This window comes from Oncorhynchus kisutch, linkage group LG21 (assembly GCF_002021735.2).
Source record: "Oncorhynchus kisutch isolate 150728-3 linkage group LG21, Okis_V2, whole genome shotgun sequence".
Taxonomy (NCBI): domain Eukaryota; kingdom Metazoa; phylum Chordata; class Actinopteri; order Salmoniformes; family Salmonidae; genus Oncorhynchus; species Oncorhynchus kisutch.
In genome coordinates, this window is record NC_034194.2 from 35,187,560 (window position 1) to 35,215,413 (window position 27,854).

Sequence of the window (27,854 nt, forward strand, 5' to 3'; positions counted from 1 at the left end):
ACACATATGGAATCATGTAGTAAACAAATAAGTGTTAAACAAATCTAAATATATTTATATTCTTGATGACAGCATTGCACACTCTCTCAACAGGCTTCATGAGGTAGTAACCTGGAATGCTTTTCCAACAGTCTTGATTGAGTTCCCACATGCTGAGCACTTGTTGGCTGCTTTTCTTTCACCCTGTGTTCCAACTCATCCCAAACTATCTAAATTGGGTTGAGGGATTGTTGTCACGATCGTCTGTAGAATAAACGGACCAAGACGCAGCGTGCATAGAGTTCCACATGTTTAATAAATTAAAGTCACCAAAACATTACAGAACAAATGAACCATGAAGTCAATACAGTCTTCACAGGCACTACACAAAAACAAGATCCCACAACAAACAGGTGGGAAAAGGCTGCCTAAATATGATCCCCAATCAGAGACAATGATAGACAGCTGCCTCTGATTCGGAACCATACCAAGCCAACCTAGAAATAAAGAAACTAGAATGCCCACCCTAGACACACCCCGACCTAACAAAAATAGAGAATAAAGGATCTCTAAGGTCAGGGCGTGACAATTGTGGAGGCCAGGTCATCTGATGCAGCACTCAATCACTCTCTTTTTTGGCCAAATAGCTCTTACATAGCCTGAAGTAGTGTTTTGGGTCATTGTCCTGTTGATTAAAAAAAAGATAGTCCCACTAAGCGCAAAACAGATGGGATCTCGTATTGCTGCAAAATGCTGTGGTAGCCATGTTGATTAATTGTGCCTTGAATTCTAAATAAATCACAGACAGTGTCACCAGCAAAGCACCCCCACACCTCCTCCATGCTTCATGGTGGGAACCACAAATGCAGAGATAATCTGTTCACCTACTCTGAGTCTCACAAAGACACGGCGGTTGGAACAAAACATCTCAAATTTGGACTCATCAGACCAAAGGACACATTTCCACCTGTCTAATGTCTATTTCTTGTGTTTCTTGGCCCAAGCAAGTCTCTTCTTTTTATTGCTGTCCTTTAGTAGTGGTTTCTTTGCAGCAATTCGACCATGAAGTGTCTGTTTCACGTTTCCTTTGGTCTCTGAAGAGTTGATGTTGAGATGTGTCTGTTACTTGAACTCTGTGAAGCATTTACTTGGCAAGCAATCGGAGGTGCATTTAACTGTAATGAATTTATCCTCTGCAGCAGAGGTAACTCTGGGTCTTCTTTTCCTTTGGCGGTTCTCATAAGAGCTAGTTTTAAGTTTATTTAGCATGTTTCCATTTGGGAACACCTGCTCTGTGAAGTGCTGGTGTGTTGTAACTCAATCCGCCCTTGCACTCCTTCTAAAAAAAAAATCAAACTTTGATAAAGGGTAAAGTCTACAAAGCATATAACTTCATGCGGATTAAATGTTTCATCAATGAGAACATTTGCAGAATGTCAGCCAAAACCCATCTAGCTCAATCTTCTCCCACTGCTTGCCACCGGGCTTACTCTCATCACCATATTTGGTAGTGAGTGGAAACGCTAAACCGAATGCTTCACATTTATACATCCGGTTAAATATCTGGTTCGTTGTTTTATGTGTCAACGTCTTGACAAAGGGATCTGCTCGAACCGCACAATAGTAGATGTGCATACTCATGGTCTAAAGTTTGCCTGGAGGTGAGCACATTCTCACATCAAGTTACATTTGTATAAATTCCAACTTTTGCGCGAGGCCCCAGTATCTTTGGTAGAGATATGCGGCATCTCACTGCCTGCACAATAGAGGGCGATAAAGTGTTTTATTAAGCTGGAGTTGTCTCATTTACATACAGCACGAAAGGAGTCACTTTTGTCGCATGCTGATGACGTCAGGAATGAAAAATATTCGACAACATGGAGAAGAAACATGTGTCAGCTTTTGAATTGTACCAAAATGCGCTATTAGAATCGACTCCTGAAGTTAAACCATCATCTGTGCAGGTACTTGGGGTTACGTTATTACTGGTGTTTGCCCCCCTGCAATTTCAGATAGTTTTGGTAAAAGTGACTTTACAGTGTCTTGTGTTAGGCATGCACGCAAATCAACTGGGTTGACAAATCTACGGAAGAAAGCTAGCTAACTGATGCAATGTGAAGTGGGCTTGTTGAATAATGTCCATCTGTTGAATATACTTTTGTAATGTGCATATGATTATATGAAACGATTTCAAACTGATTGCCTCTGCCTACTGGATGATTTTCTAGGTTACACCAAAGAAGAAGAAGCGGAAGGAAAATGGCATCCAGACCCCTAAACCCATCAAAAAGGCCAAAATGAAACCGATGGTCAAGCAGGTCATCAAATCGTCTCCGAGAGAGGAGAGGTTGGAGAGACTTGAAGAAGTTAGTTTGTACAATCAAACTCTCCCTCTATATTGAAGCCACTTGTTCACGTTCTTTAACTGTTTGACTGTGGTGCTCTAGCCATACCTGTCATTGTCTTGCTGTATGCAGGAGGTGCAGTGTGGAGAGAAAAGCGGAGAAGCACTAGAGGCTCTGCTGAGTGACCTGGCTGAAGTTAGCAACAGCCGGGAGAGGGCCAGCAAACTGTTCCAGTGGCTCATCCAACCCATTCCTTCCAAGAGCTTCTTCAGGTAGCTTTTGGTTTTCTCAGTACAGTCATGAACTAGATTGCACAGGGAGATATACTTTTTAAACTTTACTGACTTCCTTCATCACAGGGATACATGGGAAAAGAAGCCAGTTTTGATCAAACGTCAGAATCCAGACTACTACAAGGGACTGTTCTCCACAGCAGAGTTTGATCGCATTTTAAGACAGGTAAGGTGTCATGACTAGCTAGACATCTAAGGTAATTTTTGTTTGATCAGATCAGGTTAATGTTGCTGTTGACATTTCCAGGATGATGTTCAGTATGGAGTGAACCTGGATGTCACCAGCTACACAAACGGCAAAAGAGAGACACACAATCCTCCAGGGAGGGCTCTTCCTTTCACTGTATGGGAGTTCTATGAGGTAAAAACCTCATTAAAGCCAATTTGTATTTACTTTGTGTGAGCAAGTGTTGGTTAGAATTTAGATCGTACCAATATCTGTGTAACATGTAAGTTCTTAGTACCTCATAATATTGAAACCCAACCATGTGTCCTCTAGCTCAGTTGGTTGAACATGACGGCAGTAGTGGGTTGGATTCCCGGGACTAAAATGTGTGCATGCATGTGTAACGGCTAGCTAGTTAGCTTATTATTATAATCCACAGAGTGGTTGCTCCCTCCGTATGCTGAACCCCCAGGCCTTCTCCTCCACTGTGTGGAGTGTGCTGTCCATCCTCCAGGAGCAGTTTGGCAGCATGGCAGGAGCTAATGTGTGAGTGACCCTGTCTGACAACCTCTGACCAGTGAGATGCTCTCGAACAACATTGAGGGCTCTATTTCCAGGTTGCGTTAAGCCAGTGCAATTGTCAAATGCATACTCGTTTGACATTTGTACACCTAACGCCAGGATCGGTGATTTACCTGTCTTATATGAGCTTGCTAGTTGGCGGGGTGGCAATATCTGAGCTGTGTCCTTAAAAACGTGTGCCAATTTCAGGCAGTGCTGGTGGGGCTATTTAAGACCAACCAGAAGCTGGTCTTAGCAATAACCCGGTTGCCAGCGGAAGCGCAGCCTATCCAGCCTTGACGCACAGTGCCCATATGCACATGGAACGAGAGCAATGTTATGTTTGTGCTGTAACCTCGTATTTAAAAACATAACCAAGCATAGTCTCCTCTCTCAATGAAGTCTGTTTTTTGGGGTAATGCATTCGCCAAGTTGTCAAGACTACCATAAAGGGCTTGGCTTGTGAGAACTCTTTGAAATAAATCTTAATCACCAAAGCTTTATTAAAAGATCACATTTGGGAGCAGCCACTTTTTATCTATGTAGGCTATAGTACATGATTTTAGCCATCTCCTGTTATCTATGTAGGCTATGGTACATGATTTTAGCCATCTCCTGTTATCTATGTAGGCTATAGTACATGATTTTAGCCATCTCCTGTTATCTATGTAGGCTATAGTACATGATTTTAGCCATCTCCTGTTATCTATGTAGGCTATAGTACATGATTTTAGCCATCTCCTGTTATCTATGTAGGCTATGGTACATGATTTTAGCCAGCTCCTGTTATCTATGTAGGCTATAGTACATGATTTTAGCCAGCTCCTGTTATCTATGTAGGCTATGGTACATGATTTTAGCCATCTCCTGTTATCTATGTAGGCTATGGTACATTATTTTAGCCAGCTCCTGTTATCTATGTAGGCTATGGTACATGATTTTAGCCAGCTCCTGTTATCTATGTAGGCTATGGTACATGATTTTAGCCAGCTCCTGTTATCTATGCAGGCTATGGTACATGGTTTTAGCCAGCTCCTGTTATCAATGTAGGCTATGGTACATTATTTTAGCCAGCTCCTGTTATCTATGTAGGCTATGGTACATGATTTTAGCCAGCTCCTGTTATCTATGTAGGCTATGGTACATGGTTTTAGCCAGCTCCTGTTATCTATGTAGGCTATGGTACATGATTTTAGCCAGCTCCTGTTATCTATGTAGGCTATGGTACATTATTTTAGCCATCTCCTGTTATCTATGTAAGCTATGGTACATGATTTTAGCCAGCTCCTGTTATCTATGTAGGCTATAGTACATGATTTTAGCCAGCTCCTGTTATCTATGTAGGCTATGGTACATTATTTTAGCCAGCTCCTGTTATCTATGTAGGCTATAGTACATTATTTTAGCCAGCTCCTGTTGTTTTGGAATAAGAGATGAGATGATCCAGTGACCTTCGTTTTTAGAAAAACGTCAGTTATTTTCCTGTTTCCTTTGAATTAAAATGTTAAAAATCCCTTATAGGCCCCTTACCCTACTATAACAGCAATGTGTCTGCTGTCTTTCTTGTCATGGCCATGCATTTGCCAAATAGCCTATCCATAAAACATTTCTAAATGGTTTACTCATGAGGCTTTTTCCGTCAAGCGTTATTCCCGTAGGCCTACCTGCAGTGAATAGGCTACTCCGTTAGGTTTGTTTCCCCATTTCCACAGAACGCCTCTTGTCCGCTTACCAAAGATGTGCTCCTCTAAAAGTATCTTTCAGCCATATAACTCCATGTCAACGGAGTTGGCCTATACTCGTTGAAGCCTATTACAACAATGTTGATTGTCAACCCTCAACATACTGAGCAAACACTGGATGTTTATACTGTTGCTCTAACTCGTTACTGTAGCCTGTGCTATTTAATAAACTGTATCAATCCACTAGGATGACAATGCAGACTGTCAATAACAACCAGAACTTAAGACAACAGCATACAGTATTGAGCCTTGACATGCATTGATTGGCCAGTGAGTAGCCAAGCCCTCTCCACACCTATAATTTTATTTATTAGTCAAAACCCAGCTCTTTCGCCCCAGCTATTGCGCTCACAATTACTCCAGTGAAAATAGAAATAATATCCTAAACCCCTTTCACCAGCGCTAAGATTTACCATTGTGTTAGGATTGTTAAAAATAGAGCCCTGAAAGTCAATGAACATGTATGGGACTGTGAACATTTCCTTCTTTGAGGACAAACTATTATGTTATATCCTTACCTCATGCTGAATACTGATTCACCTCATGTGACATTACAGCAAAGTAGTTTTGTGTCCCCAGGTATCTGACACCTCCAGGAACACAAGGCTTTGCTCCACATTATGACGACATCGAGGCCTTTGTGGTTCAGCTGGAAGGGAAGAAGCATTGGAGAGTTTACAACCCCAGGTGACTGAGTTATGAACAGTCTAAATCCAGTTTATAAAATTCCCAAAAAGGTGATCAGCACCTAGAGCATGCATCAATCAATTTTGAACCAGATTAATATAATTAAACTCTGAGAAACTAATTCTGTATATTTTGTGGGATGTTTGATTGCTACACTTTTTAGGTCAGAAGATGAGGTCTTGCCTGTCGTTTCCAGTCGTAAGTATTTCTTTCTCCACCCTTGTGCCTATAAATAGACTATAAGCACGACCGATCACTTCCCAGTCCCCTCTGCCTCAGTCTCATTCCTTACAGATGGTTTGGTATTCCTCCTCCTCCAGTTAACTTCAGCCAGTCGGAGATCGGGAAGCCCATCCTGGAGGTGGTTCTGGAGGCTGGGGATCTCCTCTACTTCCCCCGAGGGTTTATCCACCAGGGGAACTGCCTGCCGGATGCTCACTCCCTCCACATCACTGTCTCATCTTACCAGAGGAACAGCTGGGGAAACCTACTGGCAAAGGTGTGTTATCAATCCTCTGCTCTCCTTGTATGTGACACTGTCCAGTTCTGTCTCATTTTGTATCAACATTGATGTAGATTGGGCATGGCTCAATTTACACTTGAGTCCAAAAATATATATATATTGAATGATATACAATGTCATGTCTATACAACATGGATGTACTTGGAAGTATAGGCTTGTGTTGTGTTTGATGCAGAACATGATCTCTGACAGGTGGTCCCAGCAGCCCTAGAGATGGCCATGGAGGAGGACGTGGACTTCAGACGAGGCCTGCCTGTGGATTACTTGACCTACATGGGGGTGCAGAACTCCGACAAGGTACTTCAGACACGTTGTTTACTTGTCTCTGGAGTCCAATTGACCTCTGAGCACCTACTCTCAACAGGGGTGTGTTCAGAAGGGTGAACAATTCGGAATGTTGAACGGATAGAGCTGACATCATTGCCTATGTCCCATGGCAAGTTAGAATGTCTGTTCTACAGAATATATATACTCTACCGTTCAAAGGTTTAGGGTCACTTAGAATTTCCTTGTTTTTGAAAGAAAAGCAACAACAACAAAAAGTCCATTAAAATAACATCATTGATCAGAAATACAGTGTAGACATTGTCAATGTTGTAAATTGACTATTGTCGTGGGAAACGGCTGAATTAAAAATAAACATTCTTATGGAATATCTACATAGGTGTACTGAGGCCCATTATCAGCTCCTATGTTCCAATGGCACGTTGTGTCAGCTAATCCAAGTTTATAATTTTAAAAAGGCTAATTGATCATTAGAAAACCCTTTTTGCAATTATGTTAGCACCGTTGAAAACTTTTGTTCTGATTAAAGACTAAATAAAACCTGCCTTCTTTAGACTAGTTCAGTATCTGGAGCATCAGCATTTGTGGGTTTGATTACAGGCTCAAAATGGCCAGAAACAAAGACCTTTCTTCTGAAACTCATCAGTCTATTCTTGTTCTGAGAAATGAAGGCTATTCCATGCGAGAAATTGCCAAGAAACTGAAGATATCATACACAGCTGTGTACTACTCCCTTCACAGAACAGTGCAAACTGGCCCTAACCAGAATAGAAAGAAGAGTGGGAGGCCCCGGTGCACAACTGAGCAAGAGGACAAGTACATTAGAGTGTCTAGTCTGAGAAACAGACGCCTCACAAGTCCTCAACTGGCAGCTTCATTAAATAGTACCCGCAAAACACCAGTCTCTACGTCAACGGTGAATAGGTGACTCCGGGATGCTGGCCTTCTAGGCAAAGTGCCTCTGTCCAGTGTCTGTTCTTTTGCCCATCTTAGTCTTTTCTTTTTATTGGCCAGTCTGCGATATGGCTTTTTCTTTGCAACTCTGCCTAGAAGGCCAGCTTCCCGGAGTTGCCTCTTCACTGTTGACGTTGAGACTGGTGTTGGAACAGAGGAGTGATGGTTGCTGATAATGGGCATCTTTACGCTTATGTAGATATTCCATTAAAAATCATCTGTTTCCAACTACAATAATAATTTACAACATTAACAATGTATACACTATTTCTGATCAATTTGATATTTTAATGGACAAAAAATGTGCGTTTCTTTCAAAAAACAAGGACATTTCTAAGTGACTCCAAACTTTTGAACGGTAGTGTATATCTGAACATTCTCTGTAATGTTGCACCCTCTTGAAAGCCGTGTGTGTGTGTGTGTGTCTAGGAGGATCCACGCAGGGCGCAGTTCCTATCCAGAATAGAAGGGCTGATGAAGAAGCTATCAACCTTTGCTCCTGTGGATGCTGCTGTGGATCAGAAAGCGAGGGACTATCTCCATGACTGTCTTCCCCCGATGCTCACCGCAGGTACCACGTATCTACTGCTGAAATTCAAACATGGACTTTTGTGACTCCTAAGCCAGTAGTTCCCAAACTGTGCCCCCCCTCCAAAAAAACAAACAAAGGAACTCCATCCGGTTTAAGTTACTCTTGAAAGTTGTAATAGTTGAATGTACATAGTGCAATTTCAAAGTTGGGTAGTGCATCATCAGTTCCTCTTGTCATGTCAGTCATTGCTAACCTATTTATAACTTGTCAGAAATGTCCAGATAAACTAGCCCATTTCAGCTGTTTATTCTTTTGGGCCAATAGGTTTTGTTGACATGAGACTCATTTAATATCACATTAGACATGCAAAATGTATAGAATTGCACAAGAAAATGTGCTTTAAAATGGCAAAATGTTCTATGCACCCCATGACAAAATGTGGATAATTGTAGGAAGTAAACCTGCAAGATATTCTCTCCACCAACTAGAGGGGTGTGAACAGTTTGTGATGAACAGTGCTAGTGCCCATAGAAATGGATGAGGTGCGGGATGTTCCCTGATGCTGGAAGGGGGGCCTGAGTGAAAAGTCTGGAACCTCTGCTCTAGGGCTTCCCAAACTAGACTGCCACGTGGCCAGTATTACTGATTCTAGTGATAATCCACAGAGGAGCGGGCCAGCAGTGTCCAGGGAGCTCCTTCCAGGTGGGAGGATGGAGAGGCTGTGGACGTGGGTGTGACCATCAGGGGCCAGACCAGAGTCAGACTAATCCGTTCTGGAATCGCCAGGTAGATCTCGGACAGGAAATATCCTATGACTTACAAAAGCATAGCTCTTACAAACATTTTCCCAGAAATGACCTTGACTTTTCTTTTTGATGCTGCAGGTTATGCAGTGATGGAGAAGCAGTTTGGCTTTACTACACTGCAGACAACTCCAGAGTCTACCACAAGGAGGCGCCCAAGAGCGTTGAAATAAAAGCAGAGGTATGAATGAATTGCCTTGTTACTATAGCAGTGACGTGTGCCTGCCTGAGATGCTGCACTGCAGTGATGGCCTTTGTGCTCAACATGATGTAACTCTTTCAGCAAACAGACGGCATGGAGTTCCTGATTCATGCGTATCCAAAGTTTGTGACAGTGGGCAGTTTGCCATGCGAGTCGGCTGAGGACAAGGTATGTTTATCAACATGTATGCCGTCTTCTGCATGTCAGTAGTGTAGATATGTGGATGGTCGCGTTATGCTGGTCAGTGCTTGGGTCGGACTCTGCACTGCAGTTTTCTTAAAGATGTATTTCTGTGCTCTCTTCCAGGTGTCCTTGGCTGAGCTGCTGTTTGAGAAAGGGCTTATTCACACCGCAGAACCTCTGCAGCGATCCTGAATCATGGAGGGACTCTAAAACAAGTTTCACAAAAAATATATGCTGCACCAGCATCATTCACCTCTCACTATGTGTAGGAAGAATTTCTGGTTTTAGGACAGCAGTCGAATAAACTCTGAGCACTGCATCAGCATTGCCCTCTACAACTAACTCCTCTAGGCTCTTCCAAAAACGATGGTGCAATGCTGGAACACAATGATCAATCAAAAGTAATAGGTCTGTAATAGCCCACTTACAATATTAACCTTTACTTGTTCAGTAAGTATTGCATTAAAACAGTCTTGCATATTGGTGTGTAAATCAATCCTAGTTTCTGTGTGTTGCTAATGGAAGTACATTGTTATAGAAATGTCCAACTTTGCATTATCGATTCACTAGCTGACAAAGGGACATGTTTATTAGTCGATACAACCCATAAAGATACAGTGAGGGAAACTTCTTATTGGCATACTTGATTTGAAAACCATCCAGACAACAGGAGATGTGACTTGGGACACAAATATTCCAGGTGATGGGTGGGTCTACTTCCAGGTGACTTCCTCACCTGGCTTCAACTCCCTATACATAAGGGAGAATATTCAGAGGACCATTAGTACACACTTGGACTATTGCTAGGAATGTATAATTTCATATGAAGGCTAGATACTGATGCCTGATTCAAACCACAAGACATCTACAGGGCTGGCCTGGTCTTGAATCTGCCATAGTTTGTGAAAAGAGAATATCTGCGCCAGCACAGCATGGTTTACTTCAAAATTGTGCATCAGTGGGTGCAGATTTAACTCACCTGCTGTACAATGCACTTTTGTTCCTGAAAGCAGTCAGCTTCTGATCCTGTGCGCTGTCCATGTAGATCCCGATCACAAAGCCAAGGGGGACAAATATGTTCACGCATCAGGGCAGCGAAGTTCACCATGTTTCCTGGTTGGTGCAAAACACAAATGCATTTACAGTATACTGTATGCAGCCATATTGTATGAAAAAAAATATTTGGTGCACCTATAGCTGTGTGACAGCATAATAAACCAGCGTGTATGCAAGCCTTTCTGCTGTCAAGTTCTAAGGAGTTGGCAAGAATACATAGACTCGAACACGAGGAAATAATAGCAAGCTAACTGTTAGTGGATCACAACCAGTTGGCTAAGATAGATGAACATTAGTTGTTAGCGAACTGTTTATCCAAGTGTCCACATAACTGTTATCAGCAAATACACGTTAATTTTTGTTGTTGTTGAGCTACCTAGCTATCGTTGATGTTACTATCACAGCAAGCCAACTTTAGCCCAATATTGAACTAAAGGAGCCTAACTTCACTCTTTAGTCCAAGGTGGATGGACCATACATGTGTTTAAATGGCGAATTGGCTCTTACAGCCAAATACTCCATCTAAATGCGAATCGATTCTCAATTACGGTACGGGTCTAGAAACATAAAATCACTAGTTTTATATCACAAAATAATTTCACAAATGCAAAAGGCACACAATGTTCCTGTACACTGCTTTAAATGGGTTTTACACAGTTGCAGCTGGCAGTATTTTTCAGTGACATGCTGAGTTGACACACAGGTGTTCGGAGAGACAATTAATTAGCAGTTAGTCCGTAAACAAGCACTGTAACATGGAAATATGTCCATGTGGGAACCCTAACCATAAAAAAAATTGTATCAATGTAACCTTTTGTTTGTGGGACATTATTTATTGTCATTATGAAAGATAAGGTCCTTGTGCTTCTAACCCCGTACCGCAAGCGATGCGTGTTCATGTTCAGACCGAACATCGCGTCTCTTGACTCATGTGGAACTGAGAGTCACCCATCATGGGCTAATTTATGATGGACTCCAGCTGGTTATCTAGCAGCAAATAAGCCTCTGTTCTTCCCACAAGAATTCTACAATATGTTGTGATTACAAGATATACGTTGAAGTATTGCACGCACGGCTATAGAAATACATATAGAAAAGGCTTCACTCGCTCATAGGACATTGGACCCTACCAAGTGCTCTAAAATGGTGGTGTTAACTTGTAACTGTATGTGATGAAAAATGCTTTTAAATTGAGTATGTCTTCAAATTCAGAATATGAGCTAATTAGTCTGGAGTAACATTTTCATTTGAATAGTAAAACGAGTGCATTTATTCTTTGCCAATACAATTATGTATATTTACGCCGCCATAGATGTGATTTAATGGTATCTCCCAGTGACCTTTGACGTTTAAGCGGCAAACAATGTCTGAGTCGATGGAAGAAGTGTGGACAATCGTTGCTAAAAATGTCATAATATTGTAATGTTAGACTCTTCGTGTTATTGATTTTTTTGCTCAATTGGAGTTAAAACCTGTATGGCACTTGATGGTATGTTACTCGTTAGTCTATGGCCCATAATAGCAACATTTGTCTGCTAGCAAACGTAGCATGCTAGCTAACGTTAGCTAGCTAGGACTGCTAACAATTACTTTAGCTTGTGATCTCATAACTAGTTAACCTTAGCGATGTATGATAAATAGTGTTATATTGTCTAGTAAATATTGAAACTGCTGTGAAGTTGTATCATGTCCATATCATCTATGGACCATGGCTGTTTACATTTTTCAGTTTACAATACATGCATATCGCAGGCATATTGCTGCATGTGAAGTGGTTCAAAATATAATCTTGTTAATAGCTAGTTAATTAACTAATGGTTCTATGTCTTGTCCCTGTAGTATGACAGCTGAGGAAAATGACGTCTATTATCAAACTGACTGCTGTGTCAGGGGTGCAGGAGGAGTCTGCCCTCTGCTACCTGCTGCAGGTGGATGAGTTCCGCTTCCTCCTGGACTGTGGCTGGGATGAGAGCTTCTCCATGGACATCATTGATTCCATGAAAAGGTAGAAGCCCACACCATAATCTAAGCCAGTAGGTCTCAATGGGGTACTTGGGAAGACTCAGAACATAGGCCTAATGATTGGTTACACATGAAGGGGGTACATCGGGCAGGGCAAAATGTCAAAATGAGTCTTGATGTCAGCTATCTAGACATCCCCACCACAGTCTCAATTTAATTCATTCCTAATGTCAACAACTAGAACTTGTCCCAGTTAATCAGGTTTCTTATGGACCATTCCTCCTCCTCTCCAGGTATGTCCACCAGGTTGATGCGGTGCTCCTCTCCCATCCTGACCCCCTGCACCTGGGGGCCCTGCCCTATGCTGTGGGCAAGCTGGGCCTAAACTGCCCCATATATGCCACCATCCCCGTCTACAAGATGGGTCAGATGTTCATGTATGACCTGTATCAGGTGAGGCAGAGGTGCTAACCTGGTCCCAGATCAGTTTTTGTTGTCTTGCCAACTCTGCAAGACAGCACAAACCGATCTGGGACCAGGCTAAGGGATGGATGCGATGTACTGCGCCAGCGTTTCCCAAACTTGGTCCTGGGGACCCCAAGAGGTGCACATATTTGTTTGGGTCCTAGCACTAAACAGTTGATTAAAATAATCAAAGCCTGATGATTCTTTAAATCAGCTGTGTAGTGCTAGGGTAAAAACCTAAATGTGGGGGAAAAATCAGCTGTGGAGTGCTAGGGTAAAAACCTAAATGTGGGGAAAAATCAGCTGTGGAGTGCTAGGGTAAAAACCAAAATGTGGGGGAAAATCAGCTGTGGAGTGCTAGGGTAAAAACCAAAATGTGGGGGAAAATCAGCTGTGGAGTGCTAGGGTAAAAACCAAAATGTGGGGGAAAATCAGCTGTGGAGTGCTAGGGTAAAAACCTAAATGTGGGGGGAAATCAGCTGTGGAGTGCTAGGGTAAAAACCTAAATGTGGGGAAAAATCAGCTGTGGAGTGCTAGGGTAAAAACCTAAATGTGGGGGAAAATCAGCTGTGGAGTGCTAGGGTAAAAACCTAAATGTGGGGAAACAAAACGTGGGGGCAGAGGGAGTAACAGTGCACTGTAAAAGTTCTCTCATTTGTGATCTGTTGTTTGGTAGTCGCGCAACAACACTGAGGACTTCAACCTGTTCACCCTGGATGATGTGGACTGCGCTTTCGACAAAATCCAGCAGCTGAAGTACTCCCAGATTGTCAATCTGAAAGGTCAGTAATCGATGTATCAGTGTTACATAATGACTCAATTATAATATATCATTTCTATTGACTCCTGAGTAATGTACTGTATCTGTTCAAACCATAACATTGGTCTCCAGTAATCCATCTTTCCTATTTGACAGGGAAAGACACAGTCTGTCCAATTTCGATTGACTCCTGTTGTAGTGATCTCTTTGCTCTAGCATAAAACACTGGTTCAATCGACCTTTCTACATTTTGTTTACAGGGAAAGGACATGGTCTGTCCATCACTCCACTTCCTGCTGGTCACATGATCGGAGGGACCATCTGGAAGATTGTGAAGGATGGGGAGGAGGAGATTGTTTACGCGGTGGACTTCAACCACAAAAGAGAGATGTGAGTAGAGGGCCATCCCAGACTAAAAATTTAAAAAAATCTTGGTCGTCTGTTTGTTCGACCAATCTATTGGTCTAAATTTGATCATGTGTATTTTTCCATATGTAGACGCATCCTATGTGTTTTAATCAAATCAACTCTATGCACTGAGCTTGTCTGATGCTTTAAGTGCATTGTTTGATGATATAATTAAGACGCACAGATGACTAGAGATCTTGAACGCAATTGGTTTGATTGGGCCGGGATCAGACTTGATGCTCTGTGTTAAAAAAACAACATTGAGTGACTGTGTGACTTGCACCCGTTGTCTCTCCTCCCTGCTGCAGCGATACCACAGAACATCAACATGTTTATCACGCTGTCCGTGTTGCTGAAGCTGCAAAATAATTACAGCCAATTCTGACAAAAGTTCTGTCACGCAAAAAAACAAGCATTCCTTATTCCCTCAACCCTTAGTCTTCACGTGACACATTTATGTATTTTATGCATGTGACCAATAGGGCCTGACCTGTAGCATATCATAATCACATTAATAAATTGGTTATAACAAACTCTGAACACCGGAACATGTGACGGCGAAATGTATGCAGATGGCGTGACAAACTGGAAATGGGGAAATGTTTGCAGATGGCGTGACAAACTAGAAACTGGGAAATGTATGCAGATGGCGTGACAAACCTGAAACCGGGGAATGTATGCAGATGGCGTGACAAACTAGAAAAGGGGGAATGTATGCAGATGGCGTGACAAACTAGAAACGGGGGAATGTATGCAGATGGCATGACAAACTGGAAACCGGGGAATGTTTGCAGATGTCGTGACAAACTGGAAACGGGGGAATGTTTGCAGATGGGTGACAAAACGGGGGAATGTTTGGTTGCTCAGGAGGTAAAGAGGAAGTCAGATGTGTGGAATAAATAGTTGTGGTAAATACTGGAGGTCAATAAAAAGGTGAGTCGTCAGCGCTGCGTACATATGATGTATGTCAAACAGGTGCTGTTAGATTATAATAGACTTTTTATGACTGTTTGGAACAACACAAAATACATTCTAGGTGAACCGTAGAGTCTGTTTTATTTTTTGGTTATGACAGCAAAGACTAAAAACAGTTGCATGCATTCGTGAATGCAGTTGCCAACATGGAATAGTTTATTTACTAATTATTCAAGGGTCACTTTGTCATTTAAACTAAAATGCTTGATTGCATTTAAAAACATGAATCACTCCTGATGTGTGAAGGAATGATTGATAGATACAGTAGCTGTAACGGTTTTCTTCTGGTGAAAGAGAGGCGGACCAAAATGCAGTGTGGTTAGTTTTGTACATCTTTAATAAAGATGAAAATAAAACAATCTACAAAACAAGAACCGTGAAAAAACCGAAACAGTCCTATCTGGTGCCACAAACACAGAGACGGAGACAATCACCCACAAAACACTCAGAATATGGCTGCCTAAATATGGTTCCCAATCAGAGACAACGATAAACACCTGCCTCTGATTGAGAACCACTTCAGGCAACCATAGACTTTTCTAGATAACCCCACTATACCACAATCCCAATACCTACAAAAAAAAACAAGACAAAACACACCACATAATAAACCCATGTCACACCCTGGCCTGACCAAAATAGTAAAGAAAACACAAAATACATAGACCAGGGTGTGACAGTAGCCTATATAAGTATTGAAGCCTAAGTTACAGTATAAAGTCTAAACAGGATGTGCTCTTATGCCTACAGCTTGGTGGTGGTTATACAAGGCTGCTATACTAAACCTACTTATGATCATGACATTAATTATTATAATGATGATCATTATAGTGATAATAATAATAGCAATAAGGAGATAAAAGGCGGTTATTATAAATCAATTTTTGTAATTTGGAACAGTGTAAACAACACTAAATACATGATAAATAATAGCAGAGAGGCTGGTCTAACGAACAAGTGTAAAGCCTTTATTACAGCATAGCAAAGATTTAAGAACAGCTGAATTTGTGAAATTGTTCATCAATCAGTAAGCTATTAAACAAACACTCTGTGAGTAGAGGGATGGAGAGAAGAGCAAGCGATAAATGTGGGAAGGCGAGCTGAGGGGTGGAGGGAAGGGGTGGAGGGAAGGCGAGCTGAGGGGTGGAGGGAAGGCGAGCTGAGGGGTGGAGGGAAGGCGAGCTGAGGGGTGGAGGGGAAGGCGAGCTGAGGGGTGGAGGGGAAGGCGAGCTGAGGGGTGGAGGGGAAGGCGAGCTGAGGGGTGGAGGGGAAGGCGAGCTGAGGGGTGGAGGGGAAGGCGAGCTGAGGGGTGGAGGGGAAGGCGAGCTGAGGGGTGGAGGGGAAGGCGAGCTGAGGGGTGGAGGGGAAGGCGAGCTGAGGGGTGGAGGGGAAGGCGAGCTGAGGGGTGGAGGGGAAGGCGAGCTGAGGGGTGGAGGGGAAGGCGAGCTGAGGGGTGGAGGGGAAGGCGAGCTGAGGGGTGGAGGGGAAGGCGAGAGCTGTCGGTGGCGGGGAAGGCGAGAGCTGTCGGTGGCGGGGAAGGCGAGAGCAGTCGGTGGCGGGGAAGGCGAGAGCAGTCGGTGGCGGGGAAGGCGAGAGCTGTCGGTGGCGGGGAAGGCGAGAGCTGTCGGTGGCGGGGGAAAGCGAGAGGTGGCGGGGAAGGCGAGAGCTGTCGGTGGCGGGGGAAAGCGAGCGACTTGAGTAGAGGGGGAATGATGGTTATAGTGTTTGTTTGTTTTCTCCAGCCACCTGAATGGGTGTACGTTGGAGTCGGTGAGTCGTCCCTCTCTTCTCATCACAGACTCGTTCAACGCTACATACGTGCAGCCGCGTCGCAAGCAAAGGGACGAGCAGCTCCTTAGTAAGTTAATCAACACTCAATCATCTGCAATCCTAGCCTGGTCACAGATATGTTTGTGCTTTCTTACCAACTACCTGTGGTCACTGGAAAGTCATGACCATAGCAGTTGGCCAGACAACACAAAAAGATCGGGGACCAGGCTAAAGTAATACCTATTGGTTGAATATGAAGGGAAAAGTGATTTACCATTCTTCTGTCCACCCCCCCCCTCCTTCAGCCAATGTAATGGAGACCCTACGCGGCGACGGCAACGTGCTGATCGCCGTGGATACGGCAGGCCGTGTACTGGAGCTGGCTCAGCTGCTGGACCAGATCTGGAGGACAAAGGACGCCGGGCTGGGGGTCTACTCTCTGGCCCTGCTCAACAACGTCAGCTACAACGTGGTGGAGTTCTCCAAGTCTCAGGTCAGAGTCACACACATACCCTTTCATTACCTGACCACACAGTACCAGTCCAATCTGAGTCTGCTTCAGCCTGCCTGGAGTGCCAGATGGGTGGGGTTTGCACTTTTGGGACTATTCTGTTGGTGTAGTTGCAACATGTAAGCACAGCTAAAAAGTATTTGAATGATCTAAAAATAAAGTAAAAATTCCCCAGGTCCAGTACCATCTACATATAAGTACTTATGTGCTTTTATTCACGTTTCAATAGTGCTCACTACTCATTTAAATGGGCTGTCATATGTAACATGCTGCATCTTCTGAAAGGTATAAAATGTTAGCATTTTGTGGCACGGAATTAATATATTTAGGAAAATATAGCATGTCACAAACACGGTACCTCAAACAGTTCGTCTTGCATCACTCTGTCATTGTAATAGGCATGGTAACAATAGTGGTGACTCTGTTATATTCTGCCCTACAGGTGGAGTGGATGAGTGACAAGCTGATGCGCTGCTTCGAAGACAAGCGCAACAACCCCTTCCAGTTCCGTCACCTGTCCCTGTGCCACAGCCTGGCCGACCTGGCCCGCGTGCCCAGCCCCAAGGTGGTGCTCTGCAGTCAGCCCGACCTGGAGTCTGGCTTCTCCCGTGAGCTCTTCATCCAATGGTGTCAGGACGCCAAGAACTCTGTGATCCTTACCTACCGTACCACGCCCGGCACCCTGGGCCGCTACCTCATCGACAACCCCGGGGAGAAGATGCTGGACCTGGAGGTGAAACTATAAGAAAAGGCTTTAGGGAAGACGAGCTGCCATTTTGGCTCAGATTTTTGGATTTATCTGTTTGTGCAGCGTGTCCATATGGCTCTTCCTGTCTCCCAGTTTCCATCTCAACTCAAGCATGGGAACAGCTTGATATGTCACAATGGCTTTCTCACCCCCCCCTTTTCATACATTTTTGTTGTCATGTTGACAGATTAGGAAACGGGTGAAGCTGGAAGGCAGAGAGCTGGAAGAATACCTAGAGAAAGAGAGAATGAAGAAGGAAGCTGCCAAAAAACTTGAACAAGAAAAAGAGTGAGTCACTGACACTTTATTTCTGGCCTATTCGTTTTACAATACTACTGCACTGTGAATAATATTCTTCCAGGTGGGTTAGGGGTATTATTTAGCTGTTTTCTGTGTGTTTGTATGTGTGCACAGATTACATTTTAGTCATTTAGTAGACGCTCTTATCCAGTGCGACTTACAGTGCATCCATCTTAAGGGAACTAGGCGAGACAACCACATAACAGCATGGTTGTTCTCCAAGAATGAAGATGTGTTCGTCTTTGAGGTGACGAAACACAGCAAGATTGTGTGTGTCTAATATATTTGTGTCTGTCTCAGGGTGGACGTGGACTCGAGTGATGAGAGCGACATGGAGGATGACCTGGAGCTGCCGGCGGTGGTGAAAACCAAACACCACGATCTCATGATGAAGGGAGACGGCGTCCGCAAGGGCAGCTTCTTCAAACAGGCCAAGAAGTCTTACCCCATGTTCCCCACCCACGAGGAGAGGGTCAAATGGGATGAGTACGGAGAGATCATCAGGTACTGTAGTCAGTGAACTAGTAGTATTCTGGAGAGGTCGTCAGTGAACTAGTAGTATTCTGGAGAGGTCGTCAGTGAACTAGTAGTATTATGGAGGGGTCGTCAGTGAACTAGTAGTATTCTGGAGAGGTCGTCAGTGAACTAGTAGTATTCTGGAGAGGTCGTCAGTGAACTAGTAGTATTCTGGAGAGGTCGTCAGTGAACTAGTAGTATTCTGGAGAGGTCGTCAGTGAACTAGTAGTATTATGGAGAGGTCGTCAGTGAACTAGTAGTATTATGGAGGGGTCGTCAGTGAACTAGTAGTATTCTGGAGAGGTCGTCAGTGAACTAGTAGTATTATGGAGCGGTCGTCAGTGAACTAGTAGTATTTTGGAGAGGTCGTCAGTGAACTAGTAGTATTATGGAGGGGTCGTCAGTGAACTAGTAGTATTATGGAGAGGTCGTCAGTGAACTAGTAGTATTATGGAGGGGTCGTCAGTGAACTAGTAGTATTCTGGAGGGGTCGTCAGTGAACTAGTAGTATTCTGGAGAGGTCGTCAGTGAACTAGTAGTATTCTGGAGAGGTCGTCAGTGAACTAGTAGTATTCTGGAGAGGTCGTCAGTGAACTAGTAGTATTCTGGAGGGGTCGTCAGTGAACTAGTAGTATTATGGAGAGGTCGTCAGTGAACTAGTAGTATTCTGGAGGGGTCGTCAGTGAACTAGTAGTATTATGGAGAGGTCGTCAGTGAACTAGTAGTATTCTGGAGAGATCAGGTCATGTAGAAACAAGAAATCCCTTTGGATAATGAGCTCTAGCTATGCATTGGAATCTTTGTTGTAGCAGCTCCAGATGGTGTCACACAATATTGTACTAATGAATGAATGACTGTCTGTCTCCAGACCGGAGGACTTCCTGGTACCAGAGCTCCAGGCCACTGAGGAGGAGAAGAACAAGCTGGAGTCGGGCATGGCCAACGGGGACGAACCCATGGACCAGGACTCCTCATCCAAAGTACCCACCAAGTGTACCTCCACTACGGAGAACCTAGAGATCAAGTAATTGGGCCCAAACACCTAAATGAGAGCAGATGTATTCAAATCAAATCAAATTTATTTATATAGCCCTTCGTACATCAGCTGATATCTCAAAGTGCTGTACAGAAACCCAGCCTAAAACCCCAAACAGCAAGCAATGCAGGTGTAGAAGCACGGTGGCTAGGAAAAACTCCCTAGAAAGGCCAATACCTAGGAAGAAACCTAGAGAGGACTGGGGACAGCAAGGAGTCATCATGTCAGGTAGTCCTGGGGCATGGTCCTAGGGCTCAGGTCAGTTGAAACTGGAACAGCAGCATGGCCAGGTGGACTGGGGACAGCAAGGAGTCATCATGTCAGGTAGTCCTGGGGCATGGTCCTAGGGCTCAGGTCCTCCGAGAGAGAGAAAGAAAGAGAGAAGGAGAGAATTAGAGAACGCACACTTAGATTCACACAGGACACCGAATAGGACAGGAGAAGTACTCCAGATATAACAAACTGACCCCAGCCCCCCGACACAAACTACTGCAGCATAAATACTGGAGGCTGAGAGCCTCTCAGTGCTAAAATCATTCTGATATATATTCTAATGACATACATAGGCATATTTCTGAAAAATTGTACGTTTGTGATTTTAATTATACTGCCTAGACTAAGTAATTTTTTTATTTGCACAAAATATGAATTGTGCCCATTTCTTTCTAATATGATCCTAAAAGTATTTTTTCTTAATAATGCATATTTAAAATATTGAGAAATGATCAATTGTGGTCTGATCTTCCTGTGCAGAGCCAGGGTGACTTACATCGACTACGAGGGCCGCTCGGACGGCGACTCCATCAAGAAGATCATCAACCAAATGAAACCGCGGCAGCTGGTGATCGTGCACGGCCCCCCCGAGGCCAGCCTGGACCTGGCCGAGTCCTGCAAGGCCTTCACCAAGGACATCAAGGTCTACACGCCCAAGCTGCAGGAGACTGTGGACGCCACCAGTGAGACACACATTTACCAGGTAGAATGTCATTAAAAAATACATGCTCATGTAGGATGTTTTGGGACAGGTTTTTGACTAATGCCCTGTGAATAATTGACCCATTTGACATATCATTTTGTGTTATCACGATTCACCAGTCAGAAAGTTGATGTGCTTTAGTCACGGTTACTGTAACTCAGGGGTGGGAAACTCCAGTCCTCTAGGGCCTGATTGGTGTCACACTGTTTCTCCATCCCAGCAAACACAGCTGATTAATCAAATGGCATTCTAAACTGAAGATCATGTTTTGGTGATTATTGGAGTCAGGTGTGTTAGCTGGGGCAAGACTGTGACACCATCAGGCCCTCAAGGACTGGAATTGCCCACCCCTGCTGTAACTAATCAAACCCAGGTCAAGCCATCTTAGAATTCTGGATCAGACAATGGGTCAATTGTGAATGTTTTATAATATATGCCATTTAGCAGACACTTTTATCCAAAGCGACTTCCAGTCAAGCGTGCATAAATATTACGTATGGGTGGTCCCGGGAATCAAACCCACTATCCTGGTGTTGCAAATGCCATGTTCAACAAACTGAGCTACAGAAGTAGTTTTATTTATGTGCAGCAATGTATAGAAACACAAACGTTGAGCTAAACCACTTTCTGTTCTATGTACATAAGAGGTTGTGTTCTTCTTCCCTAGGTGCGGTTGAAAGACTCACTGGTGAGCTCGCTGCAGTTCTGCCGCGCCAAGGACACAGAGCTGGCGTGGATCGATGGCGTACTGGACATGCGCGTGGTCAAGGTGGACACAGGCGTGCTGCCTGAGGAGGGCATGGTGAAAGGCGAGAAGGGAACTGGCGAGGAGGTTGTGGAAGACAGTGAGCTGGCCATGGACGTGACCCCTGCTGACGATGCCACCACAGACCATAGCGTGGTGGCGCAGCAGCGCGCCATGAAGACGTTGTTTGGCGAGGATGTGCGCGAGCTGTCGGAGGAGAGTGATGTCATCCCTACCCTGGAGCCTCTGCCTGCCCACGAGGTGAGAGTGAGCGCTGGGGGGAGGGAGAGCGAGTGAGCGCTGGGGGGAGGGAGAGCGAGTGAGCGCTGGGGGAGGGAGAGCGAGTGAGCGCTGGGGGGAGGGAGAGCGAGTGAGCGCTGGGGGGAGGGAGAGCGAGTGAGCGCTGGGGGGAGGGAGAGCGAGTGAGCGCTGGGGGAGGGAGAGCGAGTGAGCGCTGGGGGGAGGGAGAGCGAGTGAGCGCTGGGGGGAGGGAGAGCGAGTGAGCGCTGGGGGGAGGGAGAGCGAGTGAGCGCTGGGGGGAGGGAGAGCGAGTGAGCGCTGGGGGGAGGGAGAGCGAGTGAGCGCTGGGGGGAGGGAGAGCGAGTGAGCGCTGGGGGGAGGGAGAGCGAGTGAGCGCTGGGGGGAGGGAGAGCGAGTGAGCGCTGGGGGGAGGGAGAGCGAGTGAGCGCTGGGGGGAGGGAGAGCGAGTGAGCGCTGGGGGGAGGGAGAGCGATCGAGCGCTGGCCCCGGGGGAGGGAGAGCGATCGAGCGCTGGCCCCGGGGGAGGGAGAGCGATCGAGCGCTGGCCCCGGGGGAGGGAGAGCGATCGAGCGCTGGCCCCGGGGGAGGGAGAGCGATCGAGCGCTGGCCCTGGGGGGGAGGGAGACGACAGAGTTGAACCCAGGAATCTTTACCAACACTAAGGTTCAAATGTTATAGTCCTATGGTGTAAACATTGTGATCAACCAAATTTAGATTTACGTATTTCAAAATGAATTCATTATAAAATGGTCAAAACTAATGATCAGAAGCTGTGTAGTTGTGGTTGCACTCAGTCAAACTGATGTGAGATCAGAGTTACCAATATATTAACTTTATGTTTGTTGTTCTACAAAGTCCAACTGATCTAAGATCAGAGGTGCTTTCACTAAGATCAGAGGTGCTTTCAACAAGGGAAGTAGTTTGCAAATGTTAGCTAATGTTAGCTAACATATTCCGTTTACACTGAGCAAAAAAAATCCCAGAAATTATCCATAAGCACGAAAAGCTTATTTCTCTCAAATGTTGTGCACATTTGTTTACATCCTTGTTCGTGAGCATTTCTCCTTTGCCAAGATAATCCATCCACCTGACAGTTGTGGCATATCAATAAACTGATTAAAAAGCATGGTCGTTACACAGGTGCTCCTTGTGCTGGGGATAATAAAAGGCCACTCTAAAATGTGCAGTTTTGTCACAACACAATGCCACAGATGATGATGTCTCTTTTTTGAGGAAGCGTGCAATTGGCATTCTGACTACAGGAATGTCCACCAGAGCTGTTGCCAGATAAGTTAATGTTAATTTCTCTACCATAAGCCACCTCCGTATTAGAGTATTTGGCAGCACGTCCAACCGGCTTCACAACCACACACCACGTGTATGGTGTTGTGTGGGTGAGCGGTTTGCAGATGTCAACATTGTAAACACAGTGCCCCATGGTGGGGTTATGGTATGGGCAGACATAAGCTACGGACAATGAATACAATTGCATTTTATCGATGGCAATTTGAGTGCACAGGAATACCGTAATCAGATCCTGAGGCCCATCTTTTTTTTATATGGTAGCTGTGACCAACAAATCTGTATTCCCAGTCAGGTGAAAAACATAGATTAGGGCCTAATGAATTTATTTAAATTGACTGATTTCCTTATATGAACTGTAACTCAGTTCAATCTTAGCGTTTTATATTTTTGTTCAGTATATTTTGTTAGCCGCTAACGTCCGTAAAAAGTTGGTCGTGTGCGACAAACGTAAGTGTCTGTTTCGGGTCTAAACTGCCGTCACAGATAATCATGTGGCCGTGTATTAGTAACAGCCAAGTGATTTGCAGTCTGATTATTGCCTGTAAAATGCCACAGTAAATCCTTTTGAAAATGTGCCTTCAATGTTTCCCCATAACATTTTGGAATATACATTAAAATAGTTTCTAAGTAACATGTTTGCCGCAAACCGAAGCGTTAAACTCACCTCCAGTGCATAGCGACTGCATGGGTTTAGTTCCACAGAGTCCAACTGGTCTGGGATCATGTGTATAGAGACTTTAGTTTTTAGTTCCGCAGAGTCAATAGAGTCCAACACTGTCTTGGATCTGGTGTATAGAAAACAGTTGTGGTTCTAACCCATGCACACCCTGTCTAACTCACAGATCCCAGGCCACCAGTCAGTGTTTATCAACGAGCCGCGCCTGTCCGACTTCAAGCAGGTGCTGCTGAGGGAAGGCATCCAGGCTGAGTTTGTGGGAGGAGTGCTGGTGTGTAACAACATGGTGGCCGTCCGCAGGGTGAGTTTACTGTGTGTCTGTCTGTCTCCCCATCACACAGTACGGTCATTAATTCAGCCCTGTGTTCATTCTGCTCAATCTCGGTGTCCTTGTAGTTAATGTCTGCCCTGAGGTTGGGAGTTCGATCCCCGGCCGAGTCAGACCAATGTCTCTGCTTGGCACTCAGCATTAAGGAGAAAGATTGGGGGTGAGGCCCTGTGATAGACGAGCGTCCTGTCCAGGGGGTGTACTTGTACATCAAGATGCCTCACGCTACAGAAACAGGAGCCTATGTGTCGTTCCAGGTCACACTAGCCAAGGCTCCTTACATTCAGCGCTCTGTGACAGCCTAAACCATCCCTTTCACTGAGCTGCTGCATGAAACATGGGGAATAAGCCCAGAGGGTGCATGGGGTGGCCTGTGTTGTCAACAACATGAACAGCTATATATGTATTGAACTTCAATTGAATTGAATAGCGATTGTTATTTATTTACAAGAATGCTCTGGGGGAAGGAAGGATGACGCAGAAACGACATGATACATTTTATTTAACGTTGGAAATGAGCAGACGTAACAGCCATGACTAGGAACCTGTGACAATCAACCATTTCTGCTTCTGTACAACACTCAATCTCCATTTTGCATCTGCTTGTGATTTTTTCAGTGATAACGCACGTGTGACCCCTCTAACCCTGATCTCCTCCCCCGTACAGACGGAGGCGGGGCGCATCGGCCTGGAAGGATGCCTGTGTGATGACTATTATAAGATCCGTGAGCTGCTGTATCAGCAGTATGCTGTGGTGTAGGAGAGAGGAGCAACATGCAGCAGAGATGGTGTCAGTCATGACAGTATCACACAGACGGGATGGAGGGGAGCGAGGACTATTACCCAGAGGACCACAGGGTTCTAGGTATTCTCCACACACAGGCTACCTGAGCTCCCCTCGGGAGCCTCTCCAGCTGTTTGAATTCCAACTGCTGTGTTGATTTGTCCTCCCCCCCCCCCCCCCCATTTAAAAATCTGTTTACTGTTTATTGTGCGTCTTTCCCCACCGCAGTGAGAGACAGATGGGCTTTTCTGGAGTGACCTCTTCTTGATGTGAACACATGATGTAACCCTTAGGGTCATTTTTACCTCTCCTCAAGCCCCCTCGGCTCTGGACTGGGCTGGCGAGGTGAAAGCTTACCACACGCTGGAGAGTCCCAACATCGTTGGACGTAGGCTTAAATGGTTTATCTGTTTTGTTTCTCATTAAATGTATGTAATGTTTTGGGTGACCCAACCAAATTCACAATGAAATGGGACTTTTTGATCGGTCTTTCTCATTGAAAGCAAGGCTAAGAAGTGATAGATCTGTTGTATTTCTATGCTTCCCATTACGTTTTGTTTTTGCATCTTTTACTTTCGGGTTCATACACCAGCTTCTAACAGTCAAAACTGCTATATTTTGGGTTATTGAAAAGATATTTCACTATGGTTTAGATGGTACAATGATTCTCTACAGTATACATTGTTTGTTTTGTCACACAAACTGAGATTAGGAGAACTATTAGAATTTTAGCAACCAGGAAATTGTGACTCAATTACTGCATATTGGACCTTTAAATTCCCTTTTCTGAACAAATAAATGTGTTTGTTTCCTATACATTTTTCCGTGGGTCGAGAGAGGGGAACGAGACGTATACGCTGTCTGCAGGGTTGGGTTCAATTAAGGAAGTGAACCATGTTTCAATGAGGTCCATTTTTTTTTTAATTTTTTTTAAATTTTATTTTCATTTTTACTTCCTGAGTTGATTAAATGGAATTGAAATGAAATTGCCTGTATGTAAGCAAGTACCATTACAGGGGCTTTACTAAATGGTACTGCTGCAGTTACAGTATGACACCACCAGATGGAGCCATGTTTCATCCATTCTGTCTGCCTCAGATTCCCTTTATCAAGTGTGTTCACACAGCAGCAATTCCAGGGTTAGATGACATTGTCCCTGCAGTAATATCTTGGTAAATTAGCATAATGCACTGTCATGTACATAACACGCTAGAATAGTCCATTCTCTCATGCTTGTATTTCAGGTAACTGAAATCAGGTTTATTATGAGACCGAGAAAAGTAAAAATGGATTTTAAAATGGCTCGCTGGTTTGTGTTAATTTTTGTAATCCACATATAAGGTCAATGTTGTCATCCCTGTGTAGTTTGAATTACCCATTGTAGTGTGTGTGTATGGACAGTAGGCCTAAAGGGCTCCCTAATTCCTTTAAAGTGCACTTCTTTTAGCCCTATGCTGAAAAGTAGTGCACTATAAAGGGAGGAGGGTGCCATTTCAGACACAACCGTGTGTGAGGGTGTCAGTGTTGTGACTAACATGTTTCCTGCTCGGTCGTGGCTCGTCATTGGCTGATGTCCGCTGCTGCAGCAGTGGGGGCACATGGTATCGGCTGATTACGTTCACAGGCAGCGTTGTGCTAATCCCCAGGGTGGGCCCAAGCCTTCCTACCACATGGTCACTGCCGTGGCTCTACCCACCACAACAAAGCATCACCCTACCTCACACACTATACACACTCAATGACGTCACATCAACGTCCATGTCTGCTAGTAGAACGCCCCACGCATGACCCCGCGGCCAGTCAGAGGACGGTGGGCCACAAACTAGTCAGGGTGGGCCGAGAGAGGGATCATGAATGGAGGGAGTTATAGGCATGAGCAGCATGGATGGCTGGCCCACTGACGTGCGACTAGGACAGTTTTATACAGTACAGTTACGTAACATACAGTTTTGCACTTTAGAAACATTAAAATTTAAATGCCCTTTTTTATAATCCATGGCACAGGCACACACACAAAAAACTTGTGAACGTCAGTAACCCCTTCTGTGACGGAGAGAATGGGATCGAGATAAACAGAGAAAACAAGACAGACAGACCGAGAGAGATAGAGGCTCTTCTGTGCCGCAGGGCATGCCAGGCCTGCCCAGTCACTGCTTTTCATTTTGATAATTGACGGCGAGAACGCCAGAAATGTCCATCAGCGTAATCCTCTTAGCTTTCATAATGCTGACTCTGTCACAGAAGCCCCTGTTTTAATGTAACGAGTAGCTAAGCCTGCCTAGCGTGGCCATGGGACATCATGAGTCGCTCTGCCACCTCGGTCCACTAAGGCCCCACTCTGTCCCCTGGAGCCAGGGAGGAGACCTGTGAGTTTTGCCCCCTGAGTGTTTCCCAAATGGTGCCCTATTTCCTATATAGTGCACTACATTTGACCAGAGCACTATGGGCCCTTGTAAAAGTCAGAAATAGGCTGCCATTTGGGACGAATGCCCTTTCTCGTGCACTCAACAAGTTCCTTTATAATCTATCCTGAGATCAGGTTAAATTAGTCAAGTCGTTGTGTTCCTGATTCCCGAGCACCATGGGGTGGGAGGACCAGAGTGAAAATCCTCTCTCTCTCTCTCTCACCCTCCCTCCCCCCACAAGGCTGACCACGTAATGCTGCCAGTGACATCAATGGAATAATGTGAAAGAGGAGTGGATTTCTAGGAAACAGAATGTTCTAAACGTAACATATGTCACAGACACACAAAGCAAAATCCCACAATGTCCATTCCAGCTTTCATTGACTAGGCTCCAGAAGGTATGAACAGTTTCATGAGGGTGTGAAACATCCCTGGTTTCCTGCATGCGGGTATGAGGAGGAGGGATCTGCTTCTCCCCCCCCACCCCCCCATTCTCTCTCCCTCCGTCTCTAGATCTCTAATTCCCCCTCGACTCCATGGGGCTGGGTAATCCTGTGCCAGCGTCTTCCTGTGGTAATGGTCTTCAGCAGGGGAGCCAGTCATGCACACTCA

The 27,854-nt window shown here is 44.7% G+C and overlaps 2 protein-coding genes and 1 pseudogene across 4 annotated transcripts; 2 read left to right on the top strand and 1 right to left on the bottom strand.

The window, feature by feature from the left end:
• Positions 1–1,557: 1,557 nt before the first annotated feature.
• On the top strand, positions 1,558–9,751 carry LOC109866362 (ribosomal oxygenase 1-like). Its single transcript, XM_031800368.1, has 16 exons — positions 1,558–1,640; positions 1,796–1,943; positions 2,208–2,345; positions 2,457–2,596; positions 2,684–2,783; positions 2,865–2,978; positions 3,223–3,329; positions 5,666–5,773; positions 5,937–5,971; positions 6,094–6,272; positions 6,489–6,593; positions 7,965–8,106; positions 8,733–8,853; positions 8,952–9,051; positions 9,154–9,240; positions 9,379–9,751. The coding sequence occupies exons 2-16, from the start codon at positions 1,857–1,859 to the stop codon at positions 9,445–9,447; spliced, it is 1,632 nt and encodes a 543-aa protein (XP_031656228.1). The 5' UTR covers positions 1,558–1,640; positions 1,796–1,856; the 3' UTR covers positions 9,448–9,751.
• LOC116356184 (NADH dehydrogenase [ubiquinone] 1 beta subcomplex subunit 1-like) lies at positions 9,586–10,363 on the bottom strand (annotated as a pseudogene).
• A 1,095-nt stretch (positions 10,364–11,458) lies between these two features.
• LOC109866360 (cleavage and polyadenylation specificity factor subunit 2) lies at positions 11,459–26,139 on the top strand. Of its 3 annotated transcripts, XR_004204657.1 has the most exons (16): positions 11,641–11,800; positions 12,151–12,316; positions 12,567–12,726; positions 13,415–13,520; positions 13,759–13,888; positions 16,624–16,739; positions 16,957–17,144; positions 17,605–17,895; positions 18,098–18,198; positions 18,511–18,714; positions 19,595–19,750; positions 20,516–20,738; positions 21,406–21,744; positions 23,892–24,026; positions 24,721–24,918; positions 25,066–26,139. XR_004204657.1 is itself a non-coding variant. In XM_031800367.1 (15 exons), exons 2-15 carry the CDS (start codon positions 12,168–12,170, stop codon positions 24,811–24,813), a joined length of 2,391 nt encoding a protein of 796 aa, XP_031656227.1. In that variant the 5' UTR covers positions 11,459–11,476; positions 12,151–12,167; the 3' UTR covers positions 24,814–26,139. The 3 variants fall into 3 exon arrangements, 2 of the variants coding, with proteins under 2 accessions (XP_031656227.1, XP_031656226.1); XM_031800367.1 differs by lacking the exon at positions 11,641–11,800 and adding an exon at positions 11,459–11,476 and having other exon boundaries at positions 24,721–26,139; XM_031800366.1 differs by having other exon boundaries at positions 24,721–26,139.
• The last annotated feature ends 1,715 nt before the right edge of the window (positions 26,140–27,854 follow it).